Source organism: Drosophila subobscura, chromosome E, assembly GCF_008121235.1.
Source record: "Drosophila subobscura isolate 14011-0131.10 chromosome E, UCBerk_Dsub_1.0, whole genome shotgun sequence".
Classification (NCBI taxonomy): Eukaryota; Metazoa; Arthropoda; class Insecta; order Diptera; family Drosophilidae; genus Drosophila; species Drosophila subobscura.
Window position 1 is genome coordinate 7,988,937 of NC_048531.1, and position 20,803 is coordinate 8,009,739.

Below are 20,803 nucleotides of genomic sequence, written 5' to 3' on the forward strand. Positions count from 1 at the left end.
TGCATTCAATGACACAACTCTTACCCAAATATTCATAGATAGTTCGTTTATAGTTTTTTCGTTGGGTTTAGGCAAAGTTCAGTTCAGAGGCGATATTTGGACACACTTCGTTGTAGATTTAGATTGGAGTTTGAGTTTCAGGACGCGTTTTTAAAAGGTTCGATCCGATTGTTTCGTGGAGAGATTTTAGGCTTTAGCCTGACGACAGTGTGAGCAATGTCGTACAGTGTTAGTGTTGAGCAAGGGCGTCGACAGTGTTGGATAGCAATGTCGACTGCTTTGCATTTTGTTGCGTTTGCTTCGTGGGCGCATTTGGGTTTTTTTGTATGTTGATTTTTTTGTTCTCTTTTGTTCGTTTTTGGTTTGTTTTTTTTACAGAGTTTTGTTTTTTATTCTTTTGTAATTTGATTTTCTCAGCTGCAGCACACACACACAATAAAGAAATTATTCATATAAGCTTGTTTGCATGAACATATGTACATATGTATGTATGTATGTATTTATGTTTGTATGTTCTTTCGAGAGCCACAATTCGATTAACACTCTGGACAAAAGCTCGACGACAATAGCAGTAACAGCAACAACAACAGCATTGGCAGAAGCAGCGCTGACTTGGCAAAAGTAATCAAAAGAAATTCACTCCCAGAGACGTGCACAAATTATTGAAAGTCTACAACAAAAGCGACAGCGACAGCAACAGCGACATTTTGTTGAAAATCGCAAGTGCAGAGCCCGCGCCAATAACTTAATCCACCCAGTCCACCATACCGACTAAGAGATACCCATCATGCACCTCGAAAACGTAAGTGCATTTGTTTTACTACAGAAACATAAACAAGGAAAAGTACTACTGAAAATATCTTACAAAAAATGCAAACGAAATACTTCCATCTCCATAGATTATTCGATGCAACCTTGCGAGTAAAGGGTACAGGGTATAAACATAACAGAGAGGCCAGGCGAATGAGAGAGAGCAGCAGCAGCAGCAATAACATAAAAGCCAAAGACACTTCTAATCAGTGGCGTAGCAGAGGGGGGTCGGGCGGTCGGTTGCCGCAGCGTAACTCTGGCTCCCGACTGCAAAGCTCTCTGAGAGCAAAAGAGAACAAGAGCACACGCAACTGTGTGTGCGATGTGCATGGATGTATGGGTGTACATGTGCATCTGTGTCTTCCCGCTGAAGCAGGCGCCGACACGTTTTGTTGTTGCTTCTGTTCCGTTTTCTGTTTTACTTGTGCGCCGTTCGCTTGTTGCCTGCGTTCTGCCAGCGTGCTGCCAGCAGATAGATAAAGGGTAAATCGAACATAAGGTAAGGCAGAGAAGACTGCACTTGAGAGCGCTACACTCTTCCCTACCCTTCCATTGCGTATGCCCCGAGAGCGGAACAAGATAAGAGTTGGGTGATGCAGGAGGCCAAAGACGGGGAAAGCAACACTAAAAAAACAATCACATTTAAATCAGAATGGGTTTTCTTTTCAGTTGTATATTTTCTTCCCCCCACCCGACCGGAGCGTGACGGGGAGCGCACGCGGCTTTTTCTGCTGCTATTCTGCTTCTAATTAATGCAAAATGTATACAAAATAACCGCGAATAGACGCAGCAACATCAAAATGTGAGTGAGGGGTGGAGAATCCACAAGAAAAAGAAATAGCAGCAACAGCAACAGCAGCTCAAGCTCATGCTGAGGACTCTGATGCAAAGAAAGTTTCAAAATGCAAATTCTAAATGAATAGCGAGTGCATCCACATGTCTCGTCTCTGGGATGGGGTGGCACTACTGCACTCTGACAGTGGATATATGTAACTCAGGAGTGTTCATGAATGCACTCACAGATGTACAGAGAGCAAAAAATTATTGGAAAATCATTGCACGAGTGTAATAAATACACCAAAAATATCATCAAATAGTATGTCAAATGCTAAACGAACAGGGATTCTCTTCCAACTGAATAACAAAAGCGGATCCCATTCATTATGCATTCACATTCATGCACACACACACAGAGATGCAGCATTCAAATCTAATAAGTTTCTGACGCTTTGCAACACTCGGACTGCAATTCAAACCGTGTCCGGTTAGCTCCCTGCCCACTAGACTGTCATGATACCCTACCTTCGATACATGCGCCAACAGTTTTCCCATTCGCTAAAGCTCATTATGAATAAATGACGTTTCATAAATTTGCTTCTCTGCCTCTTCAGCGCCCGCCCATCTATCATGCACTCTCTCTCTCTCTCTCTCTTTCTCTCTCGAATATCTAGTAGCCGCATCTCTTTCTTGCTAGGTGCTGGCTGCCTTTTTTGTTGTGTATCTCTGTTCTGGCATCTAGCGATGGAAACGTGACACAAAGAATGCAAACCTGCGTTGACCACAGTGGTTAAGGGGGAGTGTAAGCAGTGGCACAATATGTCAGAGATAGAGAAAGAATTACAGAGGGATAGAAAAGAGAGAAAGAGATGTAACATCTCAGAGCGGAATGTTCGTTCAAGCAGCTCGCACAATTTACAAACTTAAAAGTAATTTAGTTTTTTACGACTCCACTGCGGTAATAAAAATGCTTTGCCCCCACACCACCAACCCACCAATCTAGTGCCATCTCTTTCACCTATAACTTAGCTGTACCCTTTACCCTCCACCCACCCAAACACCATTTCCCTTCTCTGCTCCTCCTACTGCTTCACACTGCACATTTACATTTATCGATGTCCCCATCTCCTTCGTCGAGCTCTTCTCTTTTTCAGTACCTTTTTAGTGGTGCTGTTGGGTGGCTAGGGGCAGGTCTGATAACTTTGTTGGTGGGTCTCGTCTCATGTCTAGTGTATGTCTGACCGAAATCTAGGTGCGAACGAAAGGGTGGTGGGGGGCCGTGTGGGAGTTGTAGAGCTGTGAAGAGATGAGCATGCTCAGAGCGATGGAAATCAAGACAAGTGGAAATCTTTCGTTTGGAGAAGAGATGAGCCTCTTCACTGATTGCAATTGCAGCTCCATCGATGGTTTACGATACATTACATCGATTGCATACGAGTACGAATATCGATTGTTAGCCAATTCTTTTCACTTCTTCAAGTAATTGGTCTTACATCAAATTCCTTGCCGCGTATATCTTTTTTTTTCTTCCTTCCCAACAATTTCTTGTGTGACATTTTTCATGTTCTATTTGGTTCGGTAAGTTAAAGAGAAAGTCAAATATTTCACAGCTTATGGCTCGTTTCTCTATCTCTCAGTTAGCGTACCCATCTCTCTCTCTCTCTCGTTTTCTCCCGCTCTGTTTGCCTCTTTCTTTAATAATATATATGTATTTTTTCTGTTTGCTTTAAGCGCAAATGAAATAAAGCAACAGAAATTATGCCGCGAACCTTGACACATTAAAAATAAAGCAACAACAAAAGGCAAGCGCGTGAGCAAGAAGACGTCGCCGCTGCTTCCTCCGCTCCTCATCACTCCCTCTCCCTCTATTCCTCTCTGTATCTGTCTCTTTCCCTCAGACAGTCAGTACATTTGTTTGCGTGTAAAAATAAAATGTGGAAAAGCTTCTTTCCACGTTGACGACGCTCCACCGTTCATTTCAGTTTCTGGTTTCTGGTTTTGTTTTTTTTCCTCTTCTCGATGCCAATGCACAAACAAAAGCGAGCGTCCAACGCGTCGTATGATTAATGCGAATTAATGGCCAAAGCGAGAGTCCCAACACTCAACAGTCTCTCGAACACTCCACCGACGACGAGCACTCGCCACAAAAAAAGAGCACCACCCAAAACGGAAATCGTCTCGTTCCGTTTCGTCTACCCAGCAGCAGAGCAACAACGAAAGAAAAACATCAAATCAAATGATTCGTGGAAAGCCTTCGAATCGGATTCGTGATGATGGCTTGTTGATTACTGTGGGTGCTGAGAGAGGGGCGGCCAGCAACTGTACAAGCCGTGAATAAATATCACTGAAGATCTGCCTTCACACAAAAAAAGCAATACAAATCGAGAACTGATTTCGATAACAGATTCCTTCGATAGCTGGATAATTGTTTGCAACCTGATAAGGGTAGATCGATAAAAGCCTGATGAGCGTCTGCAGAAATCAATAACAGCAGCAGATTTCCTCTAAAATCATCCAACTCATCCATTTATTCAAAATAATTAATGAAGAAGGTAGCTTTAAACGAGCACTGAAGTGTCAGACACCCCAATTCCAATCCGTGCTGCTGTTTCAGTTTCTGTTCGACAATCATCAATTAATTCCTGGCTATTTCTAAACCCGTTCCTTTCCTGTGAAACCACTCTACATATTGCCCCGCCCACACATAATGTTTTGGCCTTGTTTAGCGATGTACTCCCTACATTCACACTGCCCGCTCACGCAAAATGCCCCTACACATTCCCTCGTTAGCTCGCATTTCATTTTCCATCCTATTTATTTGTTGTGTACATTATTAACAAGAAAAATGACCACAGGAGAGGGAGAAATATGGAAGAAAATTATAAATCATTATTCAACTCATTTAATGTGAAATTATGTTGCCCGAAAATTAATTAAACAACAGCAGCAACAGTAACAGCAACAATTGCAATAAAAGTAAGATTAATGTAAGCCAACACATTGAAGGCGGAGTAGAGCGCCAGAGTGTCAGGCAACGCAGCAACAATTTCCGCATTGCCAAAAGGCTAACCGCAGGGTGTATTAAATAGAAGGTAAGGCAGTCCAAGGAATTATTTGGTAAACTGATAAAGGAAGAGAGAGCGAGACTCTGTCTTGTCTGCTGGTCAATCTTTGGGCTAAGATTTTCCAATTGAGTTTCTGTCTGCGGCTTGTTGCTCGCTTCCAGCCAATTGTTCCTGTTATTGCTATTGTCGCTCTTGGGCTCGAGTATTTTGTGTACTGTGTTATACGTACATATGTATGTACATATGTATGTATGTATATGGATGCAACTATTGTCGTTGTCTCTTACAATTCCCATTGGAATGGTCGAAGATGGTAGACACTGTACTACTCTGCAGGAAAAATGTAAGTCCTAATAATATTTGGCAGTTACCCAAAAATATGGAAGATGGAGATCAGTCTTTGTATTGGGTATAAAAACAATGTGGAACATCCTAATATATGTAAGTTAACCTCATACTAAGTTTTTACACCTCCGGAAATTCCTAAGTGTTTCTTACACCCAAGATTTTATTTTATGGAGAAGACTCATTCCCTTCGACTGTTTGCCCACAAATTTGCATAATTTTCAACCGCTAGTCAATCCAATTGTTCTTACAAACATACACACACACGCACATACAGACCGACTGAATGTGGAACCAAATGAATAAACGAGTATGTATGGAAAAAGTATAATTGCAAATGTGCTCTACTTCATGGCACTGTGAGCATGCCCCACATTTGGTGAGGGCATAGCAAACGACCAATTTCTCGCTGGGATCTGTGGCCAGCTCCTCCTTCTCTTCACTTCTTGGCCCCAAAAGCCCCAAAGCAGCAGCCACTCATAGAGTACTCACACACACACTCGCATAGAAATCAAACAGAAATTTAAATGATTTTCTCTGCACACTTTCGGATTAAACAAAACTGTTCGTTCACTTTGATATTTTAGCAGGCCACTGAACATATACATTTTAATTTATTCACAATGTTATGGAGAACGAAATTCGGCAGGAAAACTGAATATGTTATGTACATAAATATTTATGTACAAATTTCTCCAATTTCTTGTCCTTTAATGTAATTAATGCTGTTAATAGAGCGGTAGATACAGGGATACAGGCGACAGGCGCATTTTTGTAAATTTCCTGTTGATTTATTTTGAAATTTTGATTTATGTATCTTAATTCTTGCCGTTTTTACGTCTTTGTGCTGGGAATCTTATACAGTCTGCACCTAATAAATTTGCATTTGCCATGCATAATTGCACACAAATATACACACACACACAGACACGCACGAGCAAGGAGGAAAAAATGAAGAAGCAAATGTCAAATAAATAAACCGAAAAGCTACCCCTTCTTCGGAATAAATATTTATATGGGGAAACAACCTCAGCACAGATCTTTGCACAAAAAAACTCGGAATTCCCATGAATTACTGAGCTTATCTCACATTATTTTAAGAGCAATTTAAATATGTACATATGTATGTATATTCTGCATAAATATTTCACCGGAATACAATCTTTTCAGAATCATAGTTAATCATAATTATTAGTAATTGTATGATCATGCGTAAAATAAATAATTTGCTTTGTTCTTTGGCTTTGATTTTCTATTTAAGTGATCATTTTTATCCCAAAGGTTTTATTGTTTTTATATTTATGAAGTGATATTCAGATTTTACTGAAGAATTTAATGGAGTATTATATAAATGTGTTCCATACACTTAACAAATTACAAATTGTCCTTTCTTTTCACTTTATTTATTTCATAAAAACCATTTTTAGTTCCAATATAAATAGTTTTAAAAGCTGCTTTTGTATTTTAACAGATTTCTGGAGGGAGTATTGTATTTGTCGGAGAAAATATCTTTAATTATTTTGTTAAGTTCCATTTTATATCACTCTTTGTATTGCTTAAAGATTATTCAGTTGCTGTTGCGGTTTTAATTGGTTTTTGTTAACACTTTTTAGGATTTTGCCCTGCACCTAATGCCACTTTATGTTGCTGCTGCTGCTGCTGGTGATGCCATTGTTGCTGCTGCTTTTTATCGCTGAGGAAACGAACCGCAATGAAAACTACACGCGCACAACAAAAAAACCGACAGCTTTTCTTTTGCTTTTGCTTTAGCTGGTGCTGCGGCTATTACTGCTCCTACTGCCACTTGCCACTGCTGCTGCTGCTGCTAGTGCTGCTGCTGCTTGGGGCTGCTGCTTGGGTGTCGTGCGCCGTTTGGCAGTCGGTTGAGTACTGGCACGAGCCACTGTCAGCGAAGCCCCAAACGGCTCGAACAACGAGCGACCCCAACGAGCAACGGCGACAGCGACAGCGACGGCAACGGCGACAGAGTCAGAGACGCCAGCAGCGAGAAAGTTTGCGTTTTGCATTGTTGCAGCGACGCTGACGGGTGCTCTGCCAGAGTGTGCCTGTGTGTATTTTTTGCGTGTGGGGGTGTGTACGTGTGGGAGGGTGACTGTGAAGCATGTGTATGTTAGCCTTAACAGCGGACTGTTGATAAGCCTCCGACTCTGCTGCTGCTGCTGCTGTTGCTGCTGCTGTAACCATGTTGCATGTCAGCTCAGTCGCCTGCCTCTCTCGGTGCTCTCGCTCGCTCGTTTCGGCTTTCATGTTGAAACCAATTCGTTTGTCATTTGTTTAATGACACAAATATTTGTACAAAGTGTTTGCATTTATGTATGCCGCGACCCATGCGATGGATGCCAACCTGTACGGTGGGGCTCTTCCCCCGCCCCTTCACCATTCACCTCCTCCGCTCCACGGCATTTTCAATTTCCATTTTTCTTGGCGGCGTAATAATTGTTGGCGACATGAAAGTTGAGTGAAACCCCCAAAAGTTCGAGCCATCAATTTGATTGCCACTAATAGGCTAATAATAATCCTAATAGTAATAATATTGCTCATAATGCGAGCATTTTTTCCCTCTCCTTTGGGCTTTCAGTCAAATTGAATTCCATTCGGAGAGCTGTTAAATTAGGTTGAGCCTACAAGGACACTTGACTCCCGTCCTGCCGCCACACGTATACTCACACACACACACAGCAACCAAAATGGAAACCCTTACAAAAATTGGACAGCGTTCCTCCAGCCAACCCGTCCACCCCTTAACACCACTCCACTCTCTACGCAAACAACAATATTAAACAAGTAAGTAGACAATAATCTAAGAAACCCGACTACTAGATACCCTGTCCTACATATGTATGTACTTATGTATTGCATTCCCTTTAGCCTATACCTATACCCTATGCCCTCATGCTCTGGACTATAACTCATCTGACTGGAAATCAATCAGAAAATTTATAAATAAAAGCTTTTAAAATCGAATCGAATATACATAGCTCCAGACTATACGCCGAGCGAACTCAAAATACCCTTTGTGGAAGACGAGAGTACCAGGTATGTAGATATACATATGTATATACATACATGTATGTAACAACTAAATAAGGAAGTGACACCGGAAACAGGCAGCGACGTCAGCGTCGGCAGCGACAGCATCGACGCGTGGCAGAATACGCAAAGGAATGCGAGGAATGGAGAAGGGAGCCTGAAGCTTGGAACGCAGGATAAAGTTGTTTGGAGGAGAAGGCGTTAACAGCAGCCCACGGGCAAGGAATCACTCAAAATTGAGTCGAACGAGAATGAGAGAGAGAGAGCGAGTAGCGCCTCATCCTCCATCCATTCATACTCTCCGGCATCGTTCTCTTTTTGTGTTGCGCTGGCTGTTCTCTCACTCGGGTTACAAGGCAACGACACCGGCCGGCTGAAACTAGTTAGAGCCCACCACCAACAACCCTACATTCTGGTCACAGCTCTGCTCTGCTCTGCCTGCACTCATCCTGCCACACACTTTGCAGCTTAACCTATAAAACTTCCGCAACAACAACAACAAGAACAGCAACAAATAGGAACAACACTGCGGATGAGAATATGTTTACTTTGCTCTCGTCGCTCTTTCTCTCTCTTTTCTCTTTTCCAAAGTCTGGGCTCCTGTTACACACGCAAAGAAGTTCCCAACACACATGCGCACACACACACACACACACACTGTTAGTTACGAAGCTGTTGGCATTGCTGTTGTTGCTGCTGCTGCTGCTGCTGCTGCAGCGCTGTCGTCTCTGTCAGTGGCGTACATTTATTTGATTTTGTTGTGATTATGCGCGATGGCGACGCCAAAGCCAGCGCCAGCGCCAACGCCAACGTCAGCGTAATCAGCGACCCATGGAGGGCATTCGGCGGTGTGTGCCAACAGAAACTCACAACACTGGCAAGGGGCAGAGCAGGGGCCCCCAATAGCAAATCCGAAGTTCTGATACACTTGATAGGAATGCATGTGGAAATTTTCCAATATTTTAGGAGTTCAAATTTCATTAGCTCCTACAACAACCATCCCCTGGCACAAATTTACTCTTTTGTTCATGGCTTCAAAGTCGTCAACTTTTGGGTTGAAAATCTCGATGTGTGTTAATGTTACGCCAAATCTTGTACTTCAGGATGCCGCCTGCCACCTATTTTGTTTTATAGATTCAGTTAAAGGGAAGTTCGATACTTTAGCCATAATCTTTGTGGCGGGTTAGTGTATCCACGATATATATCGTGTCTTTTTTGTTGCTCTGTTGTTGCCCGTTGTTCTGTTGCTTCGACGCTGTTTGGCCGTGTCGTAAAAACTCATTGCCAGTATGGGTCGTCGCTCAACTGGAAATGTGGCCGACCAGGCCAGAGAGCCAGCGGCTGCTGCAGGTGTCTGTCTAACCAAGTCTACTAGTCATCATTTAGTATACATGTTCATACATACATACATATGTACATAGATTTGTACATTTGTATGTATCCTATGTAAAAATATGTACATATGTATGTACATAGATGTACATACATACATATACCCGTATGTAATTGAGTTGAGCATTTCTTTGTGATGCTTAATTAGCAGCTGGCAGCCTGTTTTCCACTTTTGAGGTTTACAAATAATGCTCGATGTGGCAGTGGCAGTGGCAAAACTACAACAGCTAATAAACTATATATGTATGTATTTTCTACACAATTTCAAGGCCCAAAAGACACAATTACAACATGCATGTAAGACTATTGCTCCAGTTACTTCTCATCCTTTGCTACAGATCGAACTGCCGAATGATTCTGGTGGATTCTGGTGGTAGCGTATGGTAAAACCGTTAAATGTATGGGTCGGTATCTCCTTGGTGGGCGTAAAGTCTGCTCGCTCGATGATGGAACGCGGACTGCCAAAGTTGAGGAGCCAGAACTTCAGCTCGTTGACCTTGGGCAGGGTGCCCTCCAGCTGGCCCTTGACCGTGCCCTCGTCAGTGTTCATCACCCAGCCGCGGACATTGTTCAGTGTGGCCAGATCGCGCGTTTGCTTGCGCAGGTGTACACCCTGCACTTTGCCAAATACCTCGAATCCGCAGGCGAAGATCTGCTCCGGTGATCTTAGCATTTTCGATTAAGGAAAACAAACAAATTTCGTGTTGTCGTAACAGAACAATTTTTGATTTGTAATTCTCGTTGTAATGTTGCTGTTTTTTTTGGTTTAACTAGTACAGTGGCTAGGCAACCTGGGCATGTACACATTTACATACATATTTAAGTACACATGTTTTATCTACTCTACGATTGATTTCCATCCTCACAATTGTCATTTAAAGTCAAGACTTTTAAGCACTCTTTTAATTTTATTAAATTACCAAACAATTGTCAGTATCGGTACTACTACCGGTAACTTCTGCCTCGGTATACCCTCTGCATGAAAAACAGCAATGACTATGGAGGAGTCCCGCTAATGACATTGTATCTCGTATTGTACACTCGTATCTATCGCATATCCCTTATCGGCACGGGGGACCTATAAATCATACCCCACACACACACAGTTCATCTCATGGCAATCCAATCAACTGGCAGTGGCCACAAAAGTTTTGCAACCACCAAAACAGGGGCCACACAAGCACCCACCCACCCATCCCCATCCTCCCGCACCGGCACAAACTCCTACGTATGTATGTACGTATGTATGGGTAGCCGGCAATAACTAGCGGCGGGCTAGAGATAAACAGACAACATTTGGCGCTAATGCAAACGCGCAACGTCAGCGTCGACGTCAGCGTATGGAGCGATTCTAAGGCAAATCTTTAATATGATATTTATGGGCCAAGGCGAAGGAGCAAACGGACAGCAATGAGAAAAAGAGAGAGCGAGTTAGAGGCAAGTGATAAATGACTACAGCTACATGCTTATGTATGTGTGTATGTACATATGTATGTACATCTCAACTCCAACAGCAGCAGCAGAAGCAGAAGCTCAAACTCCAATTCCAAGTCCAACTCCGACGTCGACGTTGCTCATTCAAATGTAAAAGCACGAGCCTCAGTCACAGCCACAAGTCTCAGCCTCAGCCCGTTGTCGCTTCGCTTCGCTGTCGTTGAGCCGAAGGTGAGCAAGTCCAAGGTGTACTTATCTCTAAGGTGAGAGGGACTCCCACTCTACTCTTGTGTATGTTTTGCATCGAGAGTACCGGGAGACTGTTCCCGAAGCGTATTTTTTAAAAATTGTGAGAGTGGACTCTGAAATGGCTCACCTTACTAAATTCACCTTGAACAAGCCAAATCAAACAAACCGAAACCAACACACGAGCACACACACACAAATAAAATTGAAACGCTTCAAGGGATTTCGCATGGCTTAGCTCAGTATTACTGTTGCTGTTGTTGTTGTTGCTGCTGGTGGTGATTGTGACGGCTGGCCCCAAACTGCTCTTCAGTTGTATTGTGCATCAACAAGCTCGAAGGCAGTGCAGTGAGAGAAAGAGAGTGGGACCCGATAGAAAGAAAAGATCAGCCAGAGGCAGGTTTTAACCGTTTCAATGGAACTTCTGGCTGTGAGACAGATCTAATCTGCTTCTTTCCTCGAAGGATCTTTTCCTAAGGTACTACACATTTTTACGTATGTATGTATGTATGTATGTATGTATATTCCCCTCTACACATTTATGTAAATTTAAACAGATAAAATTCCATAAATGAATTTTCAGCCTTTCCCATTCCTCCTCTTTCACAAAAATGACAAACAGCACTGATTAAAATTAAATGTATGGAAAAGTACTGATCCCTAACAGTCCTAAATAGGCATTTCCCGCAATTCCATTTTGAAAATTGAATTGTGATGCAAAGCTAAAATTAGCTTAAAATAAGTGTGGCAGATACAGCAACAATAGCAACATGAACCAGATGTAAACACTTCCCCAACAAGAAAGCTGAGAGAAGCCTGCAGACAAATGCAAATGAAATGGGAATAATGAGACGACGAAGAAGCAGAAGCAAATGCAAGAAGGAGTGGGTATGAACGTAGTGGAGTGGAGTGTAGAGTAGTGTAGGGTAGAGTAGTGGAGAGTAGTGGAGAGTGTAGAGTGCTGTAGACTGCAACTGACCGAACGGAACAGCAACTGAAGGCTGGAAAGAGAGCAGGGAGTGCAAGTGGGACAACAGTGTCGGCTCCGGCTCGGCATGGCTCTTAATATCACCAAACACACACATACAAACACCGCTCGGATTGGATTTGCTTACGCGGTGACACAATTCTAAATCCGTGCCTGTGCATACATACATATGTGAATACATATGTATGTACAAACATATGTACATACATATGTACAGCTGCGGTCAAAATAATAGATATAACATACTGAATAATATGAAATTCTCAATCAAACAGAAGTTTACAGTTATAAAAAATAAGAATACTGCACTGTCCTCCACTTATTTGTTGATGCTATGTATGTACATACAGTGGCTCCATCGCATAATCGGACAGCGGTTTCCTCTTTACGAATGTGCTCAAAAAGTATATAGAAATGCGTTAGACCAACCGTTTTTTCACTTTTTATACAACTTAATAGTATTAGCTATCCAAATCATAAACAAAAAGTCATAATTTTTAGTGAGAACAGTTAGTTTTAATCGAAAAACCAAAAAAAGTCATGTTTTGAGACTCAACGCATAATCGGACAGGGCAAAAATGCCAAAGGAAAATCCCGTTTTTTTTTCCAAAAATCTTTTCATAGTCCCGGTTTTTCTTATCGAATGTATGCCATGGATGCCTGGATATATACCAGACAAAACAAAAACATTTTGTATGCCCCCCCCAGGAGAGCAATCCTTTTTCGAAATTTCGCTTGCTATAGACATAGAACACGGAAGGAAAACTGCTCGGAAAACCGCCAAATGGATTGGAAAAGGCTAAACTATGGTTCACTAAATAAATATAAGGATCCATAATAAGTTTAGGCTGGTCAAAATTGTTCGGGAAGGCCACGGCTAACATATGAGCCAAAAGAGCATTCGATATTAAAAAAAATTAGTCAAAATAACTTTAAAAATTCATAAAAATTAGAACCTACTTCAAAATTGATCGGGAAAAGTGGTTTTCCCAAAGAGGGGATCTTATACATTGGAAAAGTACCATTTGTATGAGAGATTTCCCCGACCTAGTACATTTGTGGGCTCTAACATTGAAATAATTAAGTCGAGAACTTGTACTGAGAAAATTAATTTATCGAATAAGGCATTTTGATGCTATATCATCGTAAAATCAAACTTTTTTGGTAGCATTCATTCAATAATATCTTTTAATAATAAACACTATCAAAAAAATTGGAATTTTAGAGGATATAGCATCAAAATGCCTTATTTGATAAATTAATTTTCTCAGTACAAGTTCTCGACTTAATTATTTCAATGTTAGAGCCCACAAATGTACTAGGTCGGGGAAATCTCTCATACAAATGGTACTTGTTCAATGTATAAGACCCCCCTCTTTGGGAAAACCACTTTTCCCGATCAATTTTGAAGTAGGTTCTAATTTTTATGAATTTTTAAAGTTATTTTGACTAATTTTTTTTAATATCGAATGCTCTTTTGGCTCATATAAAAGTTAGCCGTGGCCTTCCCGAACAATTTTGACCAGCCTAAACTTATTATGGATCCTTATATTTATTTAGTGAACCATAGTTTAGCCTTTTCCAATCCATTTGGCGGTTTTCCGAGCAGTTTTCCTTCCGTGTTCTATGTCTATAGCCAGCGAAATTTCGAAAAAGGATTGCTCTCCTGGGGGGGGCATACAAAATGTTTTTGTTTTGTCTGGTATATATCCAGGCATCCATGGCATACATTCGATAAGAAAAACCGGGACTATGAAAAGATTTTTGAAAAAAAAAAACGGATTTTCCTTTGGCATTTTGCCCTGTCCGATTATGCGTTGAGTCTCAAAACATGACTTTTTTTGGTTTTTCGATTAAAACTAACTGTTCTCACTAAAAAGTATGACTTTTTGTTTATGATTTGGATAGCTAATACTATTAAGTTGTATAAAAAGTGAAAAAGCGGTTGGTCTAACGCATTTCTATATACTTTTTGAGCACATTCGTAAAGAGGAAACCGCTGTCCGATTATGCGATGGAGCCACTGTATGTATATAAATTTATTTCATTGGGTTCCCCGATATTGTCTACCTTAATTTATTAATTGATTTCTTTCTCCTGAATATACTCCAGAATAAAATTAGTAAGCTATTCAAATGACTGAAACTGTATGCAGGGACTGCATTTGTGTGTTTACGTTATAATAACAGTGTCAGATGTGAGCTTTTGAAATTATTGAGATTTTGATTGCGATGCGAATTCAATGAGAAACGTATGCCATACATATGTAGATATAAGTTGCTCCTTTGGTGAAGCGCTTTCTTGGCGCTAACTTATCTTTAGTCCCGATCCATTCATTCTCATGTTTACTTACGGTTCCATCTGCCCCAAATGCATTTTTACACGACCAAATAATGTCAGAACTCACCTGCAACGAAATAGAGAGAGATACATAGAGTGAGACGGAATGCTGATTAGCAACAATTGCAGCGTAAACGCAGTTCGCATGATAATTCAATGGTCTAAAAATACAGCCAGCAACAACAAAACAGCGTCAGCGGCCAAATAAGGCAAACAATTGCAAAAATCTGCATGTGGCTGGCTGCCGCTGCCTTCTCCCAATGACGCCGCTGCCGCAGTCGCTGCTCTGACGTCGCAGTAGACGACGACGCACAGCAAGCTAAAAATAATTGACGCTGTTCGCTTAGAAAATCCAAAATTAGCCATTGCTGAAAGGCACAGTGGTCAGCATTCTTCCAAAAGTAGGCAGAAAATAAAAGGGAGTCTGATGCCCACAAAATAAGAGGTAGAAATATTTAAAATATCTCAAATTAGTTCTGACTGTACTCTACGAGTAACGGGTATTTACAAAAGATAAAACATTTCCGCAGAGATTTTATAATTTTCGTGCAATTACTGTTTCAGTCGTCACTGTTGAGCACGGAGAGACGTGCGCAGTGACGTCGACGGCGAGCGACAGCAGGTTGGCAGAAAGTCTGCCACTGATAACGGGAAATGGCATGCCATGCCACAAACACCAGCAGCCACAATAAGGAGAGAGCCATTCCACATTCGCTCTCCACCCCACTCTATTGCCGGTACGTACGTTTCTCACACACACACACTCGTTCTCTTTCTCTCTCTCTCAGGCTTTTGTGTGTCTTTCTTCAAGCTCTCTCACGCCAAAATAAGCAAAACAAATGTAAAGTGTGCCTCCTCCCCCTCTGGAAATACTTCGTACAGAAGCCCCACCACCCAGCACCACACCAAACATCCCCTCTACCGACAACCTAGGGCATGAAAATAAAAATGTGGGCACAACAAAAATGAAAATTGTACGCGAAATGTGCCGCAAATGGCAGCAGATTTGCCATTAAAATTTACAAAGGTTCTCGCTCTCGTCATTGAGAGAGACAGAGAGCTCCAACCGTTGGGTCACAAGGTATAATACGCTGAAGGTAGGGTGGTGCCAGTAAACCTGTTCCCAGTGTAATTCAATGTTCACAAAAATTGGTTGCAAAACACGAACGAGTGAGAGCGGAACCGACCCTAGCCTCAATATATTTTATGCGGTGCTATGATACCAGACAGAAGCAACTCCAGAGAGAGTGGGAGACAAAAAGGGGCAGAGAAAGAAAATCAAAACAACAGAAAGAAAAGAATCGCAAATACATGCATAAAAAAAACGAACTCCCTGAATAACGTACTGACTAAGTGACTTGTGCTCTCTCCATCTCTTTCTGAGGACTGTTAAATAACAGCTGAAAATTAACAGCGGGTGTTTTTAGAACAAGCAATTAAAGCTGTAATCAAGCAATTAGAAGTACAATTACCAAAAAGTTTGAGCAAATTGTTGTGTGCGAAGAAAGAAGCTGTGAAACAAACTAAACATTTGAACCATTTTTGGAGAAAACTGCAGAGGGATATGAAAAAGTGCGGATTGTATGCGAATTATTGGAATTCATTTCAGTCCATTAAAACGATATTAAGATTCAAAGCCTTGGTTCATTTGTTTCCATTTGTTTGATCCTGGAGTCGTCACCAACAGAACTTTGTCATAAATCTGCTGCCACATAACCCATACTCAGAGTGTTGCAGCTGCAGCTTCAAATTGCAACTGAAAACTGAAAACCTTCCTGTGGTCACTTTGTTGTCAAGCGGCACCAAAAACGTCGCATATGTTTTGTAAATTGTTAATTAATTAATAGTATATTCTTACATCCATAAAGTGCAACACAACTGAAAAGTGCTAAATAAATCATTGACAGTGACGGAAAAAATTTACATTTTTTCACAGCAACAATTTATGAGCACCGACCATATTATATATCATTTTAATTTTTTGATTTTTGAAGTGCATTGTAGCGCGAAAATAGTACATAATTTCATTATGAATGAATGACAGTGAGAAAACCATATAATGACAGCCAAACAACAATTTGGTAGAAGGGACACACCACAGGAGAACGGTAACGCAAAAGGAGCTCAAAAATTCAAGATATAATTAACTTAAAAAAAAGTCTAATCTAATTCCATTTAAAATTGTAAATATTTGAAAGGAAAATTTAATACAATTTCTAAATTGAATGTCAGTTTGTGCATACATATGTATGTATGGACAAATGTTTACAATATTCTGCAATATTACATATACAAATTTTGTATATTCTTACTCATGTATTTTCTTTTAAATCGTGACTTCATCCACGCCTACAGAAGTTCCTTTAGCTGCCTACTTTACCATACTATTTCTGGTTTAGTTTGGTTAGTTTTTGTACTGGCATTTGTTGCTGTACGAGCATCTTTCATTTTGACGGCAACGATTTGCAATCAACTTAATTGAATTCTGTTCGATTGCAATGACAAAGACATGGACAGAAGAGAGAGACAGGAGGAAGAAAGGGAGACAGAGTGTGAGAGAATGGGCTGTCAGGCCCTGAAATTGTCTTAGCGTCAAGTGGATTTCCGATATCAGAGACTGTCTGATGCAGTAGGTCTGTGTGACACAACCAAAAGACTCGCTCAACATGATATTGGTAGCTCAAAGAATTCAGGTGTCCCACTGTATGCTTTGTACAGAAGAGATCGGTTGCAAATTTACTATTGGTTATGATGCAAATCCAACAATCCCATGTGCATTTCCTGGAAAATTTGACAATAGAGCTATGAGGGTATCTAAGCCTTCGTTGCTTGTTATCTTGCTTGTGTTGCTGTTGCACGATATTCAATTAAGCGACATCGTCGCCATCGTCACTTTGGTGGCATTTAATCAAATGAAATTTGCACTCTATTTATTTATTTTGTTTAGTGTGAACTTTTGTTTGTTTATGTCAACGCACCAGCAAGAGCAGCAGCAACAGCAATAGCAATAGCAGCAAAATCAGTTAATTCAATCTGCGGAGAGGGAGCCCCGGATTCGGCTGAATGGCTGAGGGGTGGTGGCAGTGACGGTGCGGCAGGGTGGGCCAAGAATGGGGGCAATTAACAGAGACAGGCAGGAATAACTTAAAACCCCAGGCAGAAGGCAGGACATGCGCACTTAAGCCCAGAACTTTAAGCCATGCCACAAATTGTTGAAAGCTGTGCGGGCTTCTGCTACACTCGAAGAAGGGTGCAGGAACGGCCGTTCCGTCCCTTCACACGGACCACTACGGAGCGTAGGTGGACGAGAGGATGGCCTCGAATGGTAAATACCGTTAAGATGGTAACCGAAAACAGACAACTTCAGATAACCCAAAGATAGTTGTCAAAGGGAGGGACGGGGATGTAGGATGGAATTTGCGGCATATGCCAAACAAAAACTGTGCAACATTTTCCGGGTGCTACTCTACTCTACTCACTCCCCCTCCTTCAGCTAATGTAGACAAATTTTTATCGCCTGCTAAAGTTTTGTGTTGGGAAATTGGTGTTTTTTTCCCCTTAGAGTACGGGTTGGTTCTTCCCTGGCGTTGAGAGAGACAGAGAGAGTGTGTCCTAGACGAAGAAGATTCTCTGCTTGTTGTTCACGCTAAATAGGCTCGTTTCTGCGTCGTTAATAATAATAGTTATGATTATGATTATGGTGATGCTGACGCTGATGACGATGATGTTGACATTGGTGATGACGGGAAGGGCTGATGAGAAAGTGTTGATGGCACGGGAGGGGGGCGGGATAACAACACGATTAGAGGAAGGGAGTCCAATGGGAATCTCAATCAAAATTATTAATTTAACAGAACATCCCTAAAGCTGTTGATGACAGGGCAAGCAGAGGGTCTTTAGATGATGACGATGGCTGTGATGACAGAAAAACTAATTTTTTGTCGACATTTTCAAATACATTAAATAAATCCTAATACATACATATGTACATATGTACGCATATACGCATATTATATACGTATATAATGGATATTCAAGGAATTAGGAATTATTTTAAAAATATTTATGTGGGTCGAGGTACAGTACTTGGATCCACAAAAATTACACACCTTATTCCCTTTTGCTCTTTCCATTCTAATCAACAACAACAGAAAAAGTCAAATCCAAAGAGAAAACGAAAGGAGTCAGCGACAGCAAAGCAAAAGAGATCCACCGCCGCCACCCGCACTCCATAGGGAGACCATGGCTGATGCAGGGCTGCAGCTGGTGGGTTGGGCTTTCTGGCTGGGTGGCTGACGGGGTAAGGAGGCTGCTTGGAAGAAAGAGAGAGTGCAGCTAACAAGCAAAACGTCAACAGAGACGCAGACGCAAACGTTGCTGACGAGCGAGCGACAATACAGCAGCAGCGGCGACGTTGCAGGAGGCAACTTCCAATTATTTTTTATATTTCTTCCCAACAACAAAAAGCACTGTGCGGCATGCCACGGGAGGGGATCTAGCTGTAGGGTTGATTCAAAAAGTGGATTATGCGGCTGCTTCACCAAAAAATAGGTCCTTTTTTCTCCGTTTTAGCTTTCCTTGCACATCTTGGCTGAAGGATGGACGTGTGTGATGAAAAGTGGGCGCGGCACTCAATAGAATGGCATGGGATTTTCAGTGGGGAAGCGAAGGTGGTACCACCGCCCCACATGGGGGTTGGGTTTCGAAACGGGGAGTTCCCCGTGTTATGAAAATTAATATCAGGCGAAATGAATGTTTGAACATGAGGAATGAACAACGAGGAGGAACATGGTGCCGGTGCTCAGTCTCAGTCTCAGTAATTTATATTTGTGCCTTATGGTTCGTTCTTATCTCCTCTTTTTTTAATTTAATGTACTATTATTAACAACTAATAACAATTTCGGGAAGGGAGGGACAGACAGACCGAGAGGCTACAAATATTCAAGTCCTTCGTTCCATGGTGCCAAACAAAGCTTTTAAGCTTCGTTGAGTTTACATAAACAAATACACAGGCACATCAAGACACACACCCACATAGACACAGACACGGACATGCCATCACACATGCATATATCCGCACTCACCTCTTCACACACCCCCTTTGTACAAAAAAGCGAACGAATAGCGGCGCCCCACTACACAGTAGCTTCAGAAGGCAACCAACAACAAGAGCAAATCAGTGGGGTGTAGGGTGTTGTTAAAAAGCATGACCAGAGGAGCGAGGGAGAGAGTCACAAAGAGCACAACACATTCAGCACGAGACACAGAGAGTGTGGAAGAGGCAGTCAGTTGCTGCCCATGTGCGACACTAGAAATGGGAACGAGAGACGAAGAGTGCCAGGGACCGGACTCTGTCCGACACACTGCGTGCATAAAGTTGCTCTACACTAATATTTATTGATGTTTGTACACGTAAAAACAGTTTTCATTTTAATTTAAAATGGGTTTTCTTCGAATAAAATAGAATATATTATTTTATTCTTGATTTTTTGTTATATTATTCCAATCAAAGCAGGCCGCTTGTCCAGCAACTTTTCATTTGCACTGTACGCACGCCAAGCGTCCGTCCCTATACTTAACGTTACATGAGCTCTTACTCTCTCCCACTCCCGCTCCCACTCGCCCCCTCTGTCTGTTTCTGCTTTGTTTGCTGCCGCTTCTCTGTCTCTGCTGCTGCTGCGCTTTGCAGACAAATTTCTATAAATTATGCATTGTGTGTGTAAACACGACAAGTTGAATTGAAATTACGGATTTAAATGTGAACCAAATATATTTTATAACTCTCAGTGCACAAACGTATGTACATACATACTTACATACGCACATACATACATACATACATACATATGTGAAGAAATTCGACGTTTGGGTATCTGAGAATTAAAAGTCTCCGACTCTCAGCAGCCGATAAAGTTTGCCAGGCAGGAACGGTGTCGGATTGCCTTTTCCCGACTATGGGATACTTAAATATACTCGAAGAGTGCGTCTCTTTTTTGGACTCATAAGGATAGTATTTTCCTTTTCTTTCTGACGGCTATCTCTGCGAAAACATTACACCCTCAAGTACCCTGTAGTACATACAGTAAGCAATCTCATAAATTTAATTGCTTAAAGCGAATTCTGCCGACAATTGTCAAGCTATACCCGCCACCCTCGGGAAACCCCTCGCCCCTTCTTGATATTGCCTTTCTGGTTGTCTCCATTGTCACCTTTTGAACTTCCGGCGGCGGCATCGTCGCTTTCGAGTGTATGCATCACCCTGTCCGGTTTAGCGGAATATACAAAAACAAAAAAAAAGTTCACTCAAACGTAAATTTGTTGTCCACATGTCGGATGGACTTCATTGTCTCAAAAC

General features: G+C 41.6%; 3 protein-coding genes across 6 annotated transcripts in view; all 3 read right to left on the reverse strand.

The window, feature by feature from the left end:
• LOC117891764 (neurogenic protein mastermind) overlaps nt 1-20,803 on the reverse strand; it is a 66,872-nt gene that overhangs the window by 19,522 nt on the left and 26,547 nt on the right. Inside the window, exon 1 of one of the 4 annotated variants that reach the window (XM_034797404.1) lies at nt 25-353. The exons of the other annotated variants lie outside the window; for them this stretch is intronic. Coding sequence (XP_034653295.1) covers nt 25-36 — 12 coding nt within the window. The 5' untranslated portion in view covers nt 37-353. Of the gene's footprint in view, nt 1-24; nt 354-20,803 lie in introns of those variants that run through there. 4 annotated transcript variants of the gene reach the window in all.
• Nucleotides 1-20,803, reverse strand: part of LOC117891784 (RNA-binding protein 8A) — a 187,586-nt gene that overhangs the window by 16,598 nt on the left and 150,185 nt on the right. The gene's annotated exons all lie outside the window — the stretch shown is intronic.
• Nucleotides 9,669-10,150, reverse strand: LOC117891790 (acylphosphatase-2). Its single transcript, XM_034797461.1, has one exon. It carries the CDS (start codon nt 10,111-10,113, stop codon nt 9,763-9,765), a length of 351 nt encoding a protein of 116 aa, XP_034653352.1. The 5' UTR covers nt 10,114-10,150; the 3' UTR covers nt 9,669-9,762.

Coding starts and splice junctions, on each gene's coding strand:
- LOC117891790 (XM_034797461.1), bottom strand. CDS start 10,113: ATGCTAAGATCACCGGAGCAGATCTTCGCCTGCGGATTCGAGGTATTT.